General features: G+C 37.1%; 1 protein-coding gene across 13 annotated transcripts in view; it reads right to left on the bottom strand.

Annotated features, from left to right (window-relative positions):
• Window positions 1–21,011, bottom strand: part of OSBPL8 (oxysterol binding protein like 8) — a 190,977-nt gene that overhangs the window by 81,878 nt on the left and 88,088 nt on the right. For 8 of the 13 annotated variants that reach the window (XM_046646898.1, XM_046646900.1, XM_046646895.1 and 5 more), the window contains one exon: window positions 20,181–20,318. In XM_046646898.1, coding sequence (XP_046502854.1) covers window positions 20,181–20,318 — 138 coding nt within the window. Of the gene's footprint in view, window positions 1–20,180; window positions 20,319–21,011 lie in introns of those variants that run through there. The other 5 variants (XM_046646901.1, XM_046646897.1, XM_046646907.1 and 2 more) reach the window with 2 other exon arrangements.

Here is a 21,011-nt window from a genome sequence, read left to right as displayed (position 1 = left end):
CCCATAGTTTTCATTGTATAGGTCTTTCACCTCCTTGGTTAAATTTATTCCTAGATATTTTATTCTTTTTGTTGCAGTTGTAAATAGGATTGTATTCTCGACTTGTCTTTCTGTTAGTTAGTTCATTATTACAGTATAGAAATGCAATTGATTTTTCTAAGTTGATTTTGTACCCTGCAACTTTGCTGTAGTTGTTGATTACTTCTAAGAGTTTTCTGATGGATTCTTTAGGGTTTTCTATATATAACATCACGTTTTCTGGAAACAAGGAGAGTTTTACTTCTTCATTGTCAATTTGGATATACTTTCTTTTTCTTGCCTAATTGCTCTGGCTAAAACCTCCAGTACTATGTGGAATAAGAGTGGTGAGAGTGGTCACGCTTGTCTTCTTCCTGTTCTCAAAGGGACAGCTTTCAGTTTTTCCAAGTTCAGTATGATGTTGGCTGTGGGTTTGTCATATATGGCCTTTATTAAGTAAAGGCAACTTCCTTATACAACCATTTCTTTGAGAGTTTTTATCATAAATGGATGTTGGATCTTGTCAAATGCTTTCTCTGCATCTATTGAGATGATCATGTGGTTTTTATTCCTCATTTTGTTAATGTCGTGTATCACACTGATTGACTTGCAGATGTTAAACCATCCCTGTGTCCCTGGTATAAATACCACTTGATCATGGGGTATGATCCTTTTAATGTGTTGCTGTATTTGATTTGCCAATATTTTGTGAGGATTTTTGCATCTATGTTCCTCAGCGATATTGGCCTGTAATTTTCCTTCTTTGTGCTGTCCTTGTCTGGCTTTGGGATCAGGGTGATGGTGGCCTGATAAAACGTGCTAGGAAGTGTTCCATCTTCTCCACTTTCTTTCAATAGTTTGAGAAGGACAGGTATTAAGTCTTCTTCGAAGGTTTCGTAGAATTCTGCAGAGAAGCCATCTAGTCCTGGAATTTCATTTTTGGGGAGGTTTCAGATTACTGTTTCAATCTCTTCCCCTGTGATTGGTCTATTCAGATTCTCTATTTCTTCTTGATTCAGTTTTGGGAGGTTGTATGAATCTAAAAATTCATCCATTTCTTCTAGATTGTCCAATTTGTTGGCATATAGTTTTTCATAGTATTATCTTATAATCCTTTGTATTTCTGTAGTATCTATTGTAACTTCTCCTCTTTCATTTGTAATTTTATTCATTTGAGCCTTCTCTCTTTTTTTCTTAGTGAGTCTGGCTATGGGTTTGTCAGTTTCATTTATCTTCTCAAAGAGCCAGCTCTTAGTCTCATTGATCCTTTTTACTGTTTTTTTGGTTTCAATTTCATTTATTTCTCCTCTAATTTAGATTTCCCTCCTTCTGCTGGCATTGGGCTTTGTCTGTTCTTCTTTTTCTAGTTATGTTAGGTATAGTTTAAGATTGCTTATTTGAGATATTTCCTGTTTGTTATGGTGGGCCTGTATTGCTATGAGTTTCCCTCTCAGCACTGCTTTTGCTGCATCCCATGAGTTGGTATCGTGTATTTTCATTTTCGTTTGTATCCAGATTTTTTTTATTTCTCCAATGATCCACTGGTTGTTCAGTAGCATGTTGTTTGGTATCCACATATTTGTCACTTTCCCAGCTTTTTTCTTGTAGTTGATTTCCAGTTTCATAGCATTTTGATCAGATAAGATGCTTGATATGATTTCAATCTTCTTAAATTTATTGAGGCTTGCCTTGTTTCCCAACATATGGTCTATCTTTGAGAATGTCCCATGCACACTTGAGAAGAATGTGTATTCTGCTGGTTTGGGATGGAGTGTTCTATATGTATCTAAAGTCCATCGAATCTAGTTTTTCGTTTAATTCTACTGTTTTCTTGTTGACTTTCTGTGTGGATGATATATCCATTGATGTAAGTCAGGTGTTAAGGCCCTCTAGTATTATTGCGTTGTTGTTAATTTCTCCTTTTAGGTTTGTTAATAGTTCCTTTGTGTACTTTGATGTTCCAGTGTTGGGTGCATATATATTTATAAATGTTATGTCTTCTTGGTGGAGTGTCCCTTTTATCATTATATACTGCCCCTCTTTGTCTCTCATAGCCTTTTTTTTTTTTTTGAGGAAGATTAGCCCTGAGCTACCATCTGCCAATCCTCCTCTTTTTGCTGAGGAAGACTGGCCCTGAGCTAACATCCATGCCCATCTTCCTCTACTTTATATGTGGGACGCCTACCACAGCATGGCTTGCCAAGCGGTGCCATGTCCACACCTGGGATGTGAATTGGTGAACCCCAGGCCGCCGAAGCGGAATGTGTGCACTTAACTGCTGCACCACCAGGCCGGCCCCTCTCATTGCCTTTTTTATCTTGAAGTCTACTTTGTCTGACACAAGTATGGCAACATCTGCTTTCTTTTGAATGCCATTTGCTTGGAGTATTGTTTTCCATTCCTTCACTCTGAGCCTGTGTTTGTCTTCAGAGCTGAGATGTGTTTCCTGGAGACAGTATGTTGTTGGGTCTTGTTTTTTAATCCATCCAGCCACTTTGTGTCTTTTGATTAGAGAATCTGATTCACTTAATTTAGAATGATTATTATTGATACATGAGGGCTTAATGCTGTCATTTTATCACTTGTCTTCTGGTTGTTCTGTATTTCTCTTCTTTCTTGTCCCATGTATTTTGGATTGCCAATTCAGTTTGGTAGTTCTCTATGACGGTTTTCTCTTTATTTACCATTTGTGTATCTGCTCTTTATTTAGCGTTTACTGTGAGGTTTCTATAAAAAAATCTCATACCTGAGATAGTCCATTTTCTGATAGTCTCTTATTTCCTTAGTTAAAGCAGTTCCATCCCTTCCCTCTTCCCCTTCTAAGTTACTGTTGACACAATTTATTCCATTTTGTGTTGTGAGTTTGTGGTTATTTTAACCACAAACAAGATTATAGTTATTTCTGATGTTCTCCTTCCTTTTATCTTTAACGTTATAATTAAGTTTTTGCTAACCCGTTCTAATAGAGAGCTGCAATTTTCTGATTTTGTTGGCCTATTTATCTTCTTGCTCAAGGCTTTATAAATCCTTTCTTTTTTTTTTCTGGTATGAGGGACTTCTTCATCATTTCCTGTAGGGGGGATCTTGTGGTGATGAATACCTTCAGCTTTTGTTTATTTGGCAAAAATTTTATTTCTCCATCACCTCTGACGATATTTTTGCTGGATAGAGTATTCTTGGCTGTTTTTGTCTTTTAGAATTTTGAATATATCATTCCACTCTCTCCTAGTCTGTCAGATATTTCTTGCAGAATTTCTTCATTTCTTTTTAGTCTTAGTTCTCTCTCCTCCTCCATCTGAAGCATTTCTATATTTGTCCTCCAAATTCCTAATTTTGTTCTCTATGATATCAGCTCCGTTATTCAAGAACTCCAGAGCTTTCTTTATCTCATTGTGTTTTTCATCTCCAACATTTCTGATTGGTTTTTTCTTCATAGTTTCAATGTCTTTTGTGAAGAATTCCCTCTGTTCATTTATGTTATTCCTGATTTCACTGAATTGTCTCTCTGAATCTCCCTGTAACTCACTGAATTTTTGTTTGATGTTTTGTGAGGCAGATTGGCCCTGAGCTAATTTCTGTTTTTTGCCTTCCTCTTTTTGCCTGAGGAAGATTGTTGCTGAGCTAACACCTGTGCCAGTCTTCCTCCATTTTATGTGAGATGCTGCCATGCTGTGTCATGGCTTCACAAGCAATGCTATGTCTGCACCTGGATTCAAACATGTGAACCCTGGACCATGGAAGTGGAACACACAAACCCAAACACTATCCCACTGGGCTGGCCCCTCGTTGAGTCTTTTATGACAGCTATTTTGAATTCTCTGTAATTTAGATCACAAATTTCTGCGCTTTCAGGTTTGATTTCTGGGTGCTTGTCATTTTCCGTCTAGTCTGGAATATTAATATACCTCCTCATATTATTTGATGGTGTGGATTTGTGCCTTTGCATATTGGTAGTATCTGGTTGCAGCTTCCAGCTGCCATGACTGGCAGGACAGGGGGCAGGACCTGGGTATTCTGAGACCGCCGTGATCTCTGGCATCTGTGCCTGTCCTTTGAGGTCTATGCTGACAGGGCCCACATGCAACTGCCAGCTCACAGCTGCTGCTTTACTGATGTATGCACAGGTGCTCTAGCAGGAGTCCCTTGCTCTGGCTGACCAGCTGACCTGGTGTGCCTGGCAGCAGGAGGAGCACTTTCTTTCGTATGCATGATCCCAAGGGCATTCTCACTCTGCCCTTACCAGCTGCCCTCCTGGGCGCTGGCTTGATGAAGACACTCCTGCAATGGTTTAGCCTCCTCTGTGTGGAGCTTTCCTATGGCTGGGAGGCAATTTGGAGAGTGAAGGAATCCCTGCAGAGAGCTGTCCCTCCCTCCTCTCTTCTCAGAGCTGCACGCAGTCCTGTGCCCTAGGTAACTGCTGGGGAGGGAAAGGAGATGCCCTTACCTCCTTCTACTTCCTCTGATGGGGTCCGGCACCTCCCCTTCAAATGTATGGCCACATGTGTCTCTCAGACATCTATTAGGTTGTGTGAAAGTCTTCTGTTCATTTATGAATGTCCTTTTCATTGTATCTGAGGGGCAAGAGTCTAAGGGAAGAGCTCATTCCACCATGATGCTGATGTCACTCTCTGTTAAGTGGTATTTTTTTTTTTTTTAAAGATTTTATTATTTTTTTCCTTTTTCTCCCAAAGCCCCCCACTACATAGTTGTATATTCTTCGTTGTGGGTCCTTCTAGTTGTGGCATGTGGGACGCTGCCTCAGCGTGGTTTGATGAGCAGTGCCATGTCCGCGCCCAGGATTCGAACCAACGAAACACTGGGCTGCATGCAGCGGAGCGCGCGAACTTAACCACTCGGCCACGGGGCCAGCCTCTGTTAAGTGGTATTTTTTAAATTGCATTTTCTAATAATTTATTACTGGTACAAAGAGCTGCAGTTAACATATATCCAGTAACTTTTTAATAATTTTAATAATTTATGCATGAATTTGGGAGAGGTTCTATACAATACATTAGCTGCAAATAAAGGAAAATTTACTTTTTCCTTTACTTTTCTTTTTACCTTATTCACGAGCTAAATTTCAAATACAATGTTGAAATGAAGTATAGATGGTACACAACTTTTTCTTGTTCCTAATTTGCTTTACAAGGTTAAGAAAGTTCCCTTCTATTCCTAATTTGCTAAGAGTTTGTTTAACATCATGAACGTATGTTAAAATCTTCAAATATGTTTTCTTTATTAGTAGGATGATGACAGTTTTTCTCTTCAAGTGTTAAGTGACAACCACAGATTTTCTAATATGAAACCCATCCTTGCATTCCTGGAATAACTCCAATGTGTTTATGACGTATTATTATTTTTTTATATCTCGCTTGATTCAGTTTGCTGATAATTTGTTTAGAATTTCTGCATGTAGGTTCATGAGCAGGAATGTCTTGTAACTTTTCTCTCTTGTAATGTCCTTGTCTGCTTTTCAAATACAAGCCTCATTTAGGGAAATACTTCTTTTTCGATTTCATCAATTCTAAGATGCCATCAACTATTAGCTACATTCCTGTCTTCAGAGATGATACAAAATATGAGAGGAGGGAAGGAGACTGATGACAATTATAAGATGTGTAACACACATCCCAAATTCAGAAATGATATAAAGTGTTTAAGAATGGCAATAAAGTTGTAAAACACCATCAATTAAAGATCCAACCCAACCGTACAGATGTTAAAATGGAGGGGGGTGCTTTTTAGAATAAATGAATTAATGTCAGTTTGGAATTGTTTTTCTCCCTAAATGTTTGGTAGAATTTGTTTGTAAAACTATCTGGGCTTCATGTTGTCTTTGTAAACGTAATCTATATTACTAGATTACAAAAGTCACTGGAATTGCTTGTTGCTGAGTCAATTTCAGGACATAATCTTTCTAGAAATTTGTCATTCCATCTAATTTTTCAAATTTATTGACTTAAAGTTGTATATATTATCTTTTAAACATCTGCCTATATTTTTGTGTCCCCTTTTCATTCCTAATGATGTTTATTTCCTCTTTTCTCTTCTTAATCTTGCCAAAGGGTTGATAATTTTATTAGCCTTTTGAACAACCAACTCTGTCTTTCCTTATACTCTCAACTAAGTCTACTCTCTTTATTATTTCTTCCCTTCTATCTACTTTGGGTTTATTCTATTATTCTTCTAAGTTAAATGCTTACTTAATTCTCTACATTTCAGCCTTCCTTCTTGTCAAGTATGAGCACCAAAACTATTATTTTTCAGATTTTCCGCTTGGGAATTGTGAGGTCTCCTTAATCAGAGGGTTGTTGTCTTTCATCAATTCTGAAGGTTTCTCAGCATTATCTTCTTTAATATTGCCTTTAACCCATTAAATTACATTCTGAAACTTATAATTCCAGTTGGTGCAGACTTTGGTCTGGATGGTAAGTAGTTTACACAGATTCTCTCTGATGGTGGCTTGTTACTTCATGTGTTTTTTTATTTTTCCACATCCTTGTCAGCATTTGGTGTTGTCAGTGTTTTGGATTTTAGCCATTCTAACAGGTGCATAATAACAGCTCATTGTTGTTTTGTTTTTTGATTTTCAATTAGGAATTCATATGTCATTCTTTGAGGCCTGTGTTTAAACTACTCCCCTCTAAAAGAAGATGTATGTCAATTCTTCCAGGTACCTGAGAATACTCATAACCCAAGATCACTTTAAACTAAACTGGGGGTGTTTTTGTTTTTGCCAAAGAGATAGTATGAATTCTGGTCCCAAGCCTACATAAATGTGTATCTGTGCTTCTCTCTCCCCTATTCTACCTAGAGTCAACACCAAGAGGGGCAAATACACCACCATCTTCCCCTGTGGGCACGTTTTCCAGTTTTTTAAAACTAAGAATGCTACCCTTCAGGACTCCTAACTTCATGTGGAGAGATCCCCAATCCAAATTTCCATCATGAAAGGGCCACAAGCCTCTTCTCCTTCCTCTTGTTAAAACCCAAGCTTTAGATCTTCAGGAATCAGCAAGTGCCTGACAAATAGTGGCTGCAGAGCTCATCATCTCTCTGGACTCCCACTCTCTCAATAATTATGCTCCTCCTATTAATTCCCTTATTTACTGACAGTTTGGCCACACTTTAAAAATAAAATTTTAAAACACTGTATTCAGCATTTTGATGTTCTTACTAGGGAAGTTTTCTCTGAACATTTGGTTGCCATGCTACAGGAACTGAAAGTTCACTTACATGTTTTCAAGTTTCCTGATGTTTTCCCTAATTCTTGTCCCTAAATTTCCCAATTACAAATTAAACTCTTGAAGATAATGGCTGAGGATGGCATTTTTGATTTGTTCTCACTTTCCATTACAGACATATAAGCCAAGCAGGCTAAATAAAGGTCAGCCTGGTGGAAGAGACCCTTGGAAAATCCTGTACCCACAAACATACTTCCTTCTCCTGGAAAGAGATGAGTTTGCTAACCTTTCACTGTTTCATTCTTAAATGAAATTTGTGTATGTTCAAAGTTATAACAACCAAAGGAAAAGGAAACAGAAAAATTTCTATGAAATTACTGTTTATCTTCTCTGAGAAATTATGCAAATATTACTTCGTAAATTAAAATGGTAATATCTTGCTATACTTTTATTAAAAATGCAGAAAGCTTCCCTCTACATGCGTCAAATAGGGAATGGAAAATTGTAGCAGTCAACTCTAGAGGTGAAATTCTTTTACCACTCTTGCTAAGGAGATCTCAACCCCTCAGACCTTGGAAACAAATGGGAGAAATCCACCAGAAAAGAGCTGACAAACTACTCAAGGGAATATTTGACAATTCTTTAATGTTATTTTAAGTAAAAAATAAAAAAATAAATATATATATATATATATATATATATATATAAAGGATGTTTATGGCGAAAAAAGTATCCTCTATGGTTCTTAATGCGCATCTTGCTGCTTTGTTAAAGAGGCAATTAATAAGGCTTGGCAAGAATGAGACAACTCTTCTCATCTCTATAAAGATGCTTAAAACAAAGCTGAATTATTCATTCTCACTTTTCAATAAATTCTCTCAAAGTATTTCAGTTTCCCCTGTAGGAGCATAGGAACAGTTGAAGAACACAGATATTGCAACATTTCACAAGACAAATTTAGAAAAATATTTTATTTTTATTTTATTTGCCAAATATTATAGTGTCTCATTATTTAATAGGTACTTTCATAGCTCTATGAAGCAACTACCCAAACACAAAGCATTTCAAACCAGCAAACAACTGTGTCTTATGTAATTACTTCAGAAATCTAACATACTGAGGATTCAAAACCTCAGAAGAAAATTAACATAACCTCTGATCTATACTATTTCTAAAGAAAACAATCTATGGCTATAGATCAATGTATCGTATTTAGGAAAAAACATTAAAGATGGGGAGGGAGAAATTCAAGTTCTCTTTCAGGTACAACGACTTTCATGAAATATAACACATATATTCAAGAACACATATGTTACGTGTGTATGGTCTCATATACGTTCAAAATTGACCCTAGAAATGCCTTACCAAGGAAGGAGGAGTCGCTTCCATTCATGGAGAAAACTGACTTCTAGGCCTCCTTTTGTCTGCGAACGGCTTTAATGAAACTACTCTGTGTTAATCACCTGAGATTATATTAGCAATGTCCAAAACTGTCACTGAGTAATCTGGTACAACACTTTCACGCTAGTAAACCCTCTGCAAAAAGAGTCCTCGTTTACTTTGCAGTTTTCTGTTAAGTTGTAGATACAGACCCATCATGTCATGTGTAATGCTGCCAAAGCATTCAAGGCGAAGGGATTCTGTAGGCTTAAGAGAATTTACTAAAGGGTAAGAGAAACACAAGACGAAGCATAAACATTTTAATTCAAGCCTAGATAAACCGAGCATGGTCTAAATTTTGACAAGACTATGCAGGTAAAACTTGTAGTTTCAAAAAGTTTTAAATTTTAAACATTTAAAAATTAGTTTGAAATGAACTCATTTTAGTTTTGGCAAAGCAATATTTTATATTCGCTCACAAAGCATTATAATTGAAAGATTTTTTTTTAAAAACAAAAGCATGCAAAATTGATCAGGACCAAAGAATGAAAGAGTAGCTACAAGATAAATTACAGTAACTCAGCAAGCTTTGATGACAATCTCAAACACGATCCAGAGGGAACAGACGACTATCCATGAGATGAGCTATAATTTAGTCTCTAGGCTCTCCTGGCATTGTCCTTATTCAAAAGTAGAGGGGAAAGGGAGACAACAAGCCTAATTAATCTACATGTCTTTCTTTCTTGAGAAACAACTGAAATACATTAAGCTCAAACAAATCAGCATAAAACCAATACCATCCTTTTTAAAAGACTGTAATCATACTTAAGTCAAAACTATTTTGAAGTAAACTGGCACTCAGTCTTTGAATATGGGAAAAACTCCAGCAAATACACAATGTTTGGGATAATCTGATTTACCACCATAATCTAACATAAAACAAATAAAAGACTGTCTTGATGTGTGTGGGCTTTAGTGAGGAGAGTCAGTCTCTCCAGTTCCTCCAAAAAAAGAAGAGAAAATCCTAAAATGATAGAAGGAAACTACACTGCAAACAACAAATTTAAGAATTGTTTTTAAGGGATAATGACCTACATTAAACGACATGAATCAATATTCATGAAGGAGACTCAGCCAGAAAACAGGAACAGTAAGAATCTTTGTCACTCCAAAGCACTGGCAAAACATAAATTTCTAGCACTAAGCACATCTAAAACAAAAAACAAAACAGCTGACACTGTAATTCACTCTGACAAAGTGGATTAGTTAAGTCTATGGGCCTTGACAGTCCTGAGTTTGAAACCTGCCTCTGATATTTACTAGACGTGTAAATTTGAACAAATTTCTTAACATCCCTAATCTTCAGTTTTCTCACTTCTAAAGCAGTTATAGTAACTGTGCCTATGTCTTATGGGGCTGTTTCAAGAGTTAAATATAATGTGGCACATACAACTTTTAACATAATAACCAAACTTAGTAAGTACTCAAAAAATGAGATATTCATATGAGTCCAGCAATCACCAAAACAAATGCCATTTTTTTCCTGCTACATGGTCATCCACTATCTTGTAGGACTCTCTCTTTAGCAAACACAGGAACAATATTCCATGTGAGGTTCATATTAGAGAACAGGCTTCCAGCACATGAAGACCACCCCCAAAATTGCATTTATTCATTAAGAAATGAGACTGTAAGTTTCACAAGGACAGGGACCAGCATACAACAAATGCTCAATAAAGACACTTATTCTCTTATTAAACACAAAAGTTCCTGCTGTGTTCCAGGTACTACGCTAGGCACGGGGGAATATTTAAAAAAAGAAAAAAAAGACAAACTCTGCCCTGAGGAGCTAACAAAGACATTTACTCTCTACAACTTTCTTCCTTTTACTCTAATCCTCCACTGTTTTATCAGTTCAGTATTCCTCTGTTGGACAGCCCTTGCCTCAGCCCACAAAGCCACCTACACAATGCCTCTAAGCCGCCCACTGATTCTGACATTTCCTCCTACAGATCCCACCACTTCCAGCAAAGCAATTCACCAAACTCATCCATTAAACCTCCACTCCCTTGCCAGCATCCCACACTCACTCTGCCACTATTCTTTTACTGCACACACCTAGTAAAAGTGTAACCTTACAGAAGAAAATCCCACACTAGGGCAGATTGATACCAACCTCAACTGAGGCCTAAACACTACTTGGCAATCTCACTATCACGGCTCCTCCACTTTCCAGCTGTATTCCTAGTCCAATCAATCCTTTCACCTTCACACTGGATTCAATCCATGCTGCCTTCTCTGAGAACCTGCCCTATAAATTCCCCCATCTTTCTCCAATATTTTGTATTTCTCTCTACTGACTTTGTCCTGTCAATGTTTAAACATGCACAAATATCTCCTACCTTAAAATAAATCTCCTTTTTGCCCATGTCTTTCTCTAGTTACCACACACTTTTCTCCCCCTTCCTAAGGGGCACAATTCCGAAAAGAATTTGTTATCTTAATTATCTCCAGTTCCTTATCTTTCTCACTCCTCATTCTATTGCCATCTAGCTTCTGCCTTCATCACTGACTTCAAAACTGACTTCACAAAAGTTAGCCAGGCTATCTTGTCAATGGACAATTTTTCAGTTGTCTTACCTGGCCTCACTTTTGTGCTGTATATAGAACTGTAGGTCACTCCTCTCCTTTGTAAAACTCTGTTTCGTTCCTCTGGGATACAACACCACTTTACAATTCTCCTTGGCCAATCCCTTCTCCATCAGATCCTTAAATGTTGACATTTCTTAGGACTGTATTCCAACTCTCTTCTTTTCTCAAGATACACATCTTCCCAAACTTTTCACAACTCACAATGAGAAATATATTTTACGTCAAGTGTGTGCATGTGTGAGTGTGTGTGTATACATATCAGTACCAGATAAAAATTTCACAGATAAGCTCTAATCTTTTGATCCTATTCTATTTCATTAAAAAAAAATGCCGTCTGGGAATGACTAAACTAATCTACATGATTGTTTTAACTTTCTGTCTTCAATTACTCTATTTAGGCAGATGACTTTCAAATTGCCATTTCCAGGGGCCAGCCCGGGGGCACAGTGGTTAAGTGTGCACGTTCAGCTTTGGCGGCCCGGGGTTCACCGGTTTGGATCCCGGGTGCAAACATGGCACTGCTTGGCACGCCACGCTGTGGTAGGCGTCCCACATATAAAGTAGAGGAAGATGGGACGGATGTTAGCTCAGGGCCAATCTTCCTCAGCAAAAAGAGGAGAATTGGCAGATGTTAGCTCAGTGCTAATCTTCCTTGGAAAAAACAAAACAAAAAACAAATTGACATGTCCAGTGCAGAACTGTCTATTAAATCCCAAACCCATAAAGCCAGTTTCCTCCTGAATAACTCCAAGTGGATAACTTTAAAATATTTCAAACTCACAATGTCCAAAATTGGAGTTCTCAGCATCTTTGCCCCAAACATTGTCTCCCTCCCTAGTTCCCTACCTAGGTAAACTACTAACCTAGTTTCTCAAGCAAATATCTAGGAGTCACTGGTGATTCCTCCTTCTCTCTTTCCATGTCACCCCCACCTAATCAATCACTAATCCCTGACCAATTTCCCTCTAAGCGTCTCTCCACACTTTTAGTTGCCATCACTGTCACTCTCATCCAGGCTGTATTCACCTCACCTGGACAGTGCAGTCTAGGAATGAGTCTTCTCACATACACTGTATTCTTCTAAATTTATAAATGCAACTCTAATCATTTTGTGTTCCCTACTATTACACTTATATATTGCTGTGCAATAAATGACCCAAAACTTAGTGGTTTAAAACACTAAAATTATTTGCTCACAAATCTGTAATTTAGGCAAGGGAGACTAGCTTGTCTCTGATCCACAGAGCATCTGCTGGAACACCCAATATGGTTTCCTCACTCACACATCTGGTCCTTCATCTGGAATAACTAGAAGAGCTGGGGGCTGTGTGTGCTGGGTTTCCACACAGCATGGTAGTACCTGGATAGTGAGACTTTTTACATGGAAGATGGCTTCCTCCAATATGCAAAAGCAGAAGGTACCAGGTCTTTTTAATACCTGGTCTCAAAAATCCTATTATGTCACTTCTGTCACATTCTATTAGTCATAATAACCACATGGCCAGCCTGGATTCAATAGGGGTAGGAGTGGAGGAGGAATAGACTCCATTTCTTGATGAGCAAGTTGTAAGGACACTAGTCAAAGAGCACATGAGATAAAAGATACTGTTGCATTCATCTTTGAAAATGAAATATACCACAGTCCACCTAATTCACATTCCTTCCAAATGCAAAATACACTCAATACTGCCTCCCACCAAAATGTCATCCTATTACAGCATTGGCTGTAAGGCCAGAATCTTCTCTAAATCAGGTTCAAGTGCAGATGGCTTTAGCTGCTCACACACAGCTCTATAGATACAGCTCCTCATAAGCCAAAATCCCATCACCTCAAAAGATAACTTATCTGCCCCACTGCAGTAAGCCAAAGATAGGATTCTAATAGACACTTGAGTTCAAAAGATGTAGGGGATGAGGAGCTACACAGAAGACATGTAACAGTGTCACAGCAACTGTGAAATCTGCCAGGCGCATGTCATCAGCAACTTGATTAGAACACAGTTCTGTTCCCTGAAAATAGTCCTCTGTGGCTCTTGACTATGCCCTCTGGGCTCTTGGCTGCATCCTCTGAATCATTCTTCTTATTTCATAAGAAACGGTCCACGTTTGCAACAGTTTAGCTTTCTTAGCCTGCTTCTTGCCCATACAAGATTTGGATTTCCCACACACATAAAGGCTCTTTTTAGTTGAATTATGTCTCGCTTTTTCTAAGTTGATGGTGCTTCAATAGTACCATTCTTGTAAAAAATTTCTGGGCTTCCTATTAATTTTATTGGAATTAACCCCAATAGACAGATGCCACATCCACAAATCTCTTTGAGATAGGCCACTCTCTACTTTGGGCTGAGTGTCATGGTGCTGTGAGACAGCAGACTTAAGAACTTTAGAAGCTTGACTAGCTGAGACGTTCTAAAAAGGAACGCTTCTGAGACTCTTTGAAGCCTTTTGTCTAGCTGAAAGGCTCTAAGAGGCATTGTTTAAATCTTTCTGAGGTCTCAACAAAGAATTTTACAGAAGCACTCTTGATCTGACCCATACTAGGAGGCCTTCTTTTACCGACAGGACCCTGGGATTTGAGAAGTACTTAGACAAGCAAAGGGAAAGGAGAAGACTTTCCAAAGTGGAGGATGAGGATAAATAGAAGCACAGTATTGCTAGGAAACAGTGAAGAAAGCCATCTAGCTGGGTTCATGATGAGGGCAGACACAAAATGAATTTAGAAGGGTAGAGTAAAATCAAACATTCTAAGAGTTCTGACTACCAGCTCACAGAATCTGCAATTTATGCTCTTGACTGCTGGTTTCCACTTGCTTGTCCAAAGGCTGCTACTCAGATATACTTGGAGACCTTTATAAATACACAACCTCACCGTAGAGATTTTGAAAAGTTGCAGTAGAATCTCTATCTAAGCAAAGCTCCCAGGTGATACTCAGACACAGCCCAACTCAGAAGCCACTGCTCTAGGCAATAGTTGGCACTGACATTTTGAGAATGAAAGAGATAAATGTAGGCATCCAGTGAAGTTTTCAGTTACAAGTTTAAATAATAAAACATGGTATTTTCATTTACAATCTTCTGTTTCTCTTTATTCATATTATTTCCCTCAGATACCTACCTCATAGGATCCATGTATTTTCTGGCCATACACAACTATAATAACCCCAATCCCATCATAATCTCATCTTAACATGTAACAATGATTTTCTATTTGGCTGTTTTGTTAAAAAAGATGAGCCTGGCATGTAGGAGAGCGAGGTCCTAATAGAAGTTAGAAGGCTGTGGTACAATGTAATGGAGGCGTGAAGTGATAAGGACCTGATCTAAGACGGTGATGGTAGGAATGAAAATGAAGAGAGAGCAGAGTCTTGACACTGCAACACCTCTAAAAGAAATTCCAGAAAACTTCTTTATAACCTTAGGGTAGACAAAGATTTCTTTAATAGAAAAAACAACAATATGTACAACAACTTGAGTCACAGGACAAGAAATGATAAATCGGACTTCACCCGAATTAAAAACATCTGTTCATTAAAAGAAATCATTTAGAGAATGAAAAGGCATGACAAGACTGGAAGAAAATAGAGTACACAAAGCTAGCAAAGGACGATACTTAAATATATAAAGAACTCTTAAAACTCAATAATAAGACAACGTTTTAAGACAAATAAGCCAATTTTTTAAACGGGCAACAACTCTGAACTGACACTTCAAATATACAAGTGCCCGATGAGTATGTAAAAAGATGTTCAACATTATCAGTTATCAGGGAAATGCAAAGTAAAACCACACTGTGATATTACTACTCATTCACTAGAATGGGTAAAAATAATAAAAATTGAGAATACAGAGTAACTGAAATGCTCATTCACTGCCAGGAGGAATGTAAAATAGCACAATTACTTTGGAAAATAGTCTGGCCACTTCTTATAAAGTAAAACACTCACCATATGACTCCACAATTGCACTCCTAGATATTACTCAAAACAACCGAAAACAATTATCTCTACATAAAGCATTGTACACATTATGGGGTTATATCAAAAGACATACAAGACAGAGTTAAAATTTCAAAAATTTGAGCTTCAAAAAATTTAAGACTAAACTGATTGAATCTTAAAAAGAACAAGCTCTGGAGTCATAACATCTAGGCTCAAATTCTAGCTCTATCACATCCCAGTTGTGTGCACCGGGTCAAGGAAATCACTCTTACCAACTGCTCAGTTTCCTTGTTTGTGAAATAGAGAGGATCATTTATATATCATAAAGTTCTTATAAGAATTCCAGGAGCTAATGCCTGAAAAAGCACTCAGAGACATGAGGAGCTTTAATGTTAGTCATTATCACTATCAATAAGTTTTTGGAACTCTTAATTCTTTCCATTCAGAAGTTGAAACACTGACCAAGAATACTTGACACATGGTAGACAGATCAAAGAGGTTTTCTAGACATTTGTTTATCTCCTCCAGCAGTTTATCTTCACCATAATCAAGAGTTACTGGATATATTATTTCAAAGAAACTTCTGAAAACTATGATAGGAAATTTCAGTAGGTAAACCAGAGGGAGATATTTTGCATTATGAAAAGCCAATAGGTTGACTTCAATATGTAACTCACTCTATAAATATTAATTTAGCCATAACCCACCCAGGAACATTCAGGTGCAAATCAACATATAACACTGTGGCTGCTTTAAATGCAAAAATTAAAAAATAATAAAAATAACTAAAAAATAAAAAATTATACATGGGCCATCTACACTAAAAGAATTTCTAAATGAGCCTCTATAAGATGCTGAAGTACAGCAAAGACTGAAATATCAGTTTCCAACCTAAATAGAATCATTTACTCAAAATAATAATAATAATAGTAATGACAATAATTATTGTTAGTATTATTAATCAGCTATCATGAGTGGTTATCTAAGTTCTAAGCTTTTTATATGTATTAACTCATTTTAAGCCTTATAAAAGTCAATGTGGTAGATACTATTATTATCTTCATTTCACCAATGATTCAAACATAATGAGTATAATAAAATAGGTGAGTTCTTTATGATGTTAAAAAAATTTTAAAGGCCAAAATAATTAATCTAAAAACTGGTACTTAGGAGGAAATAACCACTTATCCTGCCTTCCTGTGGGAACTATATTTCAACGTTTACTAAGTAGCCCTAAGACAATTAAGATCTCTTCTTTACAAAAAAACTTCAGTAACAGATGTAAAAATAATGACAAGTAGAAAATCACCACTTTTCAACCCCTACTGTAACTGATTCAATGATCATCAAAGGGTACTTACACTTGTAAGTGAAAAGTTGATGGGTGCCAACTTCATCTATTTTACTTTCAGGTCATAAGAGGAGAAAAAATGCAACTTTCAATTAGGTGTCACCACCTGAACCTATTGATCAGCTTCACATCCCTAACTGTGGGACAATCAGATCTAACTGATTCTCATGTGATGCAGCATGAAGTAGTACACACCCCCTACAAAACAATCTTCCAAAATGTTCAACTTGAACACAATCAAGCCTTTGTATTTCACTTCTAGTTGACAGAAATATAGACGACAGAGGAACAAATTAAACAATACTGCAAAGAGGCAATCAAACAAATCCAAAAGGTCAAACACTCTTTAGGGACACTGACCCAGTTTCTTCTTCTTTCTTTCTTTTTTGTTTTTTTGAGGAAGATTAGCCCTGAGCTAACTGCTGCCAATCCTCCTCTTTTTGCTGAGGAGGACTGGCCCTGAGCTAACATCCATGCCCATCTTCCTCTACTTTATACGTGGGACACCTATCACAGCATGGCATGCCAAGAGGTGCCATGTCCGCACCTAGGATCCGAACCAGGGAACCCCGGGCACCAAAGTGGAAGGTGCGCACTTAACCGCCGCGCCACCAGGCCCGCCCCCAGACCCAGTTTCTTAAAGTCAAAGGCACAACAGAAAATAAAAGTAAACAAGGAGACTCTTCAGGATTAAAGGAGATACAATAACATAACAACCAAATACAATGTATGAACATTACTTGGATCCTGGTTTCAACAAGCCTACTGTAAAAAGACGTGGGGACAACTGGGGAAATTTGAATATGGACTAGATGTTAGGTTATAGTAAGTAACTATCATTAATTTTTGTCAGAGGTAATAAAGGTTTTATGGTTATACAAGAAAATGTTCTTAATTTTTAGAGATGCATTAAGTATTCTGGGATACAATACAATATCATGAGGTCTATAATTTGCTCTAAATATTCCAGCCCCATCTCTAAATAAAATGAAACAAACACAACGAAAAGTTAATAATTTCTTAAATCTACATGATGGGAATATTAGTGCTCATTGTACTATTCTCTCAGGTTCCCTGTTTGCCTGAAAATGTTCTTGATAGATATAAATGAAGGTAGTTTTACTTATTGTAACTAACCCTTTTGTTGCATCAACTTGCAAGTTAAAGAATTCCTCTAAGATGTGCATGGATGTTAGCTCAGGGTCGGTATTCCTCAGCAAAAAGAGGAGGATTGGCAGTAGTTAGCTCAGGACTAATCTTCCTCAAAGAAAAAAAAAAAAAAAGAATTCCTCTAGATGTTATAATACACAGATACACGAATCAGATGAACCATATCTATTACGGTCAAAATTCTGTTGCACATTAACAAAAAAAAACCCGTAAGCTGCACCCTTTCAGATTTTATATTAATGAAGCTTATTTACACTACTGTGTACCATATATCCACTTTCAGGCCTCAAAAAAGCATTTTGACAAGAAAAATGCTAACTTTCCAAAAGTCTATTCAACAACTAAGCAATAAGTGTTAACAGTAATTATTTCTATCTTGTTATATAAAGTTTTTCCAGTTCCAATAATGCTAGGTAAAAATGTTTCCATCTATCACTTGACTAGAAAAACATTTTCCACTGAAATAAAGTGAACTTTACTTACTATTTACCAGTTAATACTCTTTTAAAAAGAAGTAACTAAAGCCTAATTAGAAAGGATAATTCAACAGTAGCAATACCAAAATCTAACAATTTAATTTTTAAAAATACTTGATAACTTAAGTGTATATTAGCTTTCAAAGACCAAATTTAAGTTCTCAGTTTTAAAAGCATAAGTCTTTCTACCACAGCTATCAGTAGTACCGCAGGAGAGTTCAAAGATTCGACTAAATAAACTTTAGCTAAGAAGCAGAATCTATTAAGAGTTAGGAAATGAGATCCGTGATCCCTGGGAGTCCCCAAGACTCCTTTAGAGGGTCTGCAAAGTCAAAACTAGTTTCATAAGACTTTTCATTGTGTTGACATTTTCACTGATGGCGCAAAAGCAATGTTACGTAAAACTGCTGGCACCTTAGCACAAATCAAGGCAGAGGCACCAATTCACTGAATTCTTCACTGCCACGCCATGCCCTTGCAGTAAAAGGAGGCCAGTTTCACTTACAAATGTCCTTCACAAGGCATAAAAATTAATCTTAAACCTTGAGTACACCTGGTTTGAATATTCCGTGTGACAAAATGAGAAGTATACACAAAGCACTTCTTTGTATTATATTTAAAATATGTCAGCATTTGGTAGATCGGCATAATACAGTCAGCAACTATTTTCCAAATGACTAATGCATGATGTTTTAAAATCATGCATGAGTAAAGAGTCATTCAAATTCAAGATAGATCAATGGATTCTAATTTAATGGAGTAAGAAAAGCTTAGATACGGTTTCAGATTCCATATTACAAGCAGCATTTAAGAAACTACCACTTGTCAAGTTTTGGTGTAGTATCAAAGAAGAATATCCACAATTACGTAGAAAAGCTATTCATGTAAACTCCCTTTTCTGACTAGATATGTGTGTGAGGCCAGATTTTATTCATATATTTCAATCAAATCATTATATCACAACAGATTGATTGCAGAAGCAGATACGAAAATCCAAGCGTCTTTTTTAAAGTTAGACATTAAAGAGATTTGCAAAAACTGTAAAATAGTACTTCTCAACCAAAGATGACTTTGTCCCTCAAAGGACATTTGGCAACGTCTACCGATATTGCTGGTTGTCACACCTGGGAAAAGTGCTACTGGCATGTAGCAGATAGAGGCCAGGGATGCTGCTGAACATCCCACAACGCACAGGACAGCCCCAACGACAAGAATGATCCAGCCCAAGAAGGTAAGAGTGCCAAGGTGGAGAGACCCTGTGGGAAACCAAAGCACTCTTCTCACCCAATTTTTGGGGGAAGGGGGGAAAGAAACACAGTTATTTTTCATAAAAATATGTTATTCACATTAAAGTATAATGGGTTTATTATTCTTATTTTAAACGGATAATAAACATTTTAAAATGTTGTTTTAATTTAAAATACAGTAAATATCAATAGGTTAACCCACTTAAACAAAAGCTCTTTGGGTCTTTAAAAGTTTTTACCAGTGTAAAGTAGTCCTAATCGAAAAGGTTGATAATCACTGAATTAGAAGCATGGTATAACTAACCAAGAATGTTGGAGTATATAAGAGGACTAAAAGGAGTCTAAAAGAAAATGTACTCATTCTATGAGAAGAACTATGGATGACCAATATAAAACAAACAAAAACCCCTACAGAACCAAATAACTAGAAAGAAAAAAGTTATGACAGACCCAAATGCTATTCTCCCCTTAAAAACAACAACTGGGGCCAGCCCGGTGGCAGTCGTTAAGTTTGCATGTTCTTTGGCGGCCCAGGGTTCGCCGACTGGGATCCCGGGTGCAGACATGGCACTGCTTGGCACACCACGCTGTGGTAGGTGTCCCACATATAAAGTAGAGGAAGATGGGCATGGATGTTAGCTCAGGGCCAGACTTCCTCAGCAAAAAGAGGAGGATTGGCAGATGGTAGCTCAGGGTTAATCTTCCTCAAAAAACAACCACCGCAACAACAACAACAACAATACATGAAAAACACAACTTCCTACCTTGGCTGTGAGGACTTGCAGGACTGAAAGATGGCTGATACGAATCTCTGGTTGGCATTGGATACACTTCTTTCCCTTGGCGCTGACTCATCTTTCCTGGTGTCAGAAGCTGAGATTCGTCACTGTTTGCTACCACAGCTCAAGGAAAAAGGGGAAAAAGAATTAGTACTTGCATCACAGATTTACATAACGGCATAGTTAATAACATGGAAAAGGACTATGACTGAAATGGCCCCAATGATTACATTCATTTTACCAACTCAATACTTTCATAAATTTGCATAATTGTTTGGTTTTCTTTTAATTTTAGTTTGCTATCAATCTAAGAGGAATTAACAGGTATGCATGAGTAAAATTATACAAATTATAGACATTATAAAAATGAAAACACATATTCAACTGATAATGAAAAGTACGCCAAGCTTTACTATGCTGTTAACTCTTTATATTTGTCAATAGAACAACAAGCAAAAAACAAAGTAATTTCACAGAAGAAATACAAATGGTCAATAAACACACAAAAAAGCAAAATTAGTAGCAGTATAAAATACTGTTTTACATTCACTAGAATTTCTACTCCAATTTCTAATTTTCATGGGAAGTAGGTATGATTCCTCTTTTAGAGATGGGGAAACTTGAGGTTCAGTGATTGCTTTGCCTAAGACTATGTAATAGAGGTAAGATTCTAGCTCAGGACCATTTGGTTCCAAGTTCTGGTCTCTTAAAAGCCTGCCACCCCAATAATCAATTTAAATAGTGTTTAAGGCCAATATTCACACATTGGTCAAGCTACTAATAGAGGAAAGCAATGCTAGTTCTAGAGAGGACAGA

Source organism: Equus quagga, chromosome 19, assembly GCF_021613505.1.
Source record: "Equus quagga isolate Etosha38 chromosome 19, UCLA_HA_Equagga_1.0, whole genome shotgun sequence".
Taxonomy (NCBI): domain Eukaryota; kingdom Metazoa; phylum Chordata; class Mammalia; order Perissodactyla; family Equidae; genus Equus; species Equus quagga.
This window is presented reverse-complemented; position numbering and strand designations above follow the sequence as displayed.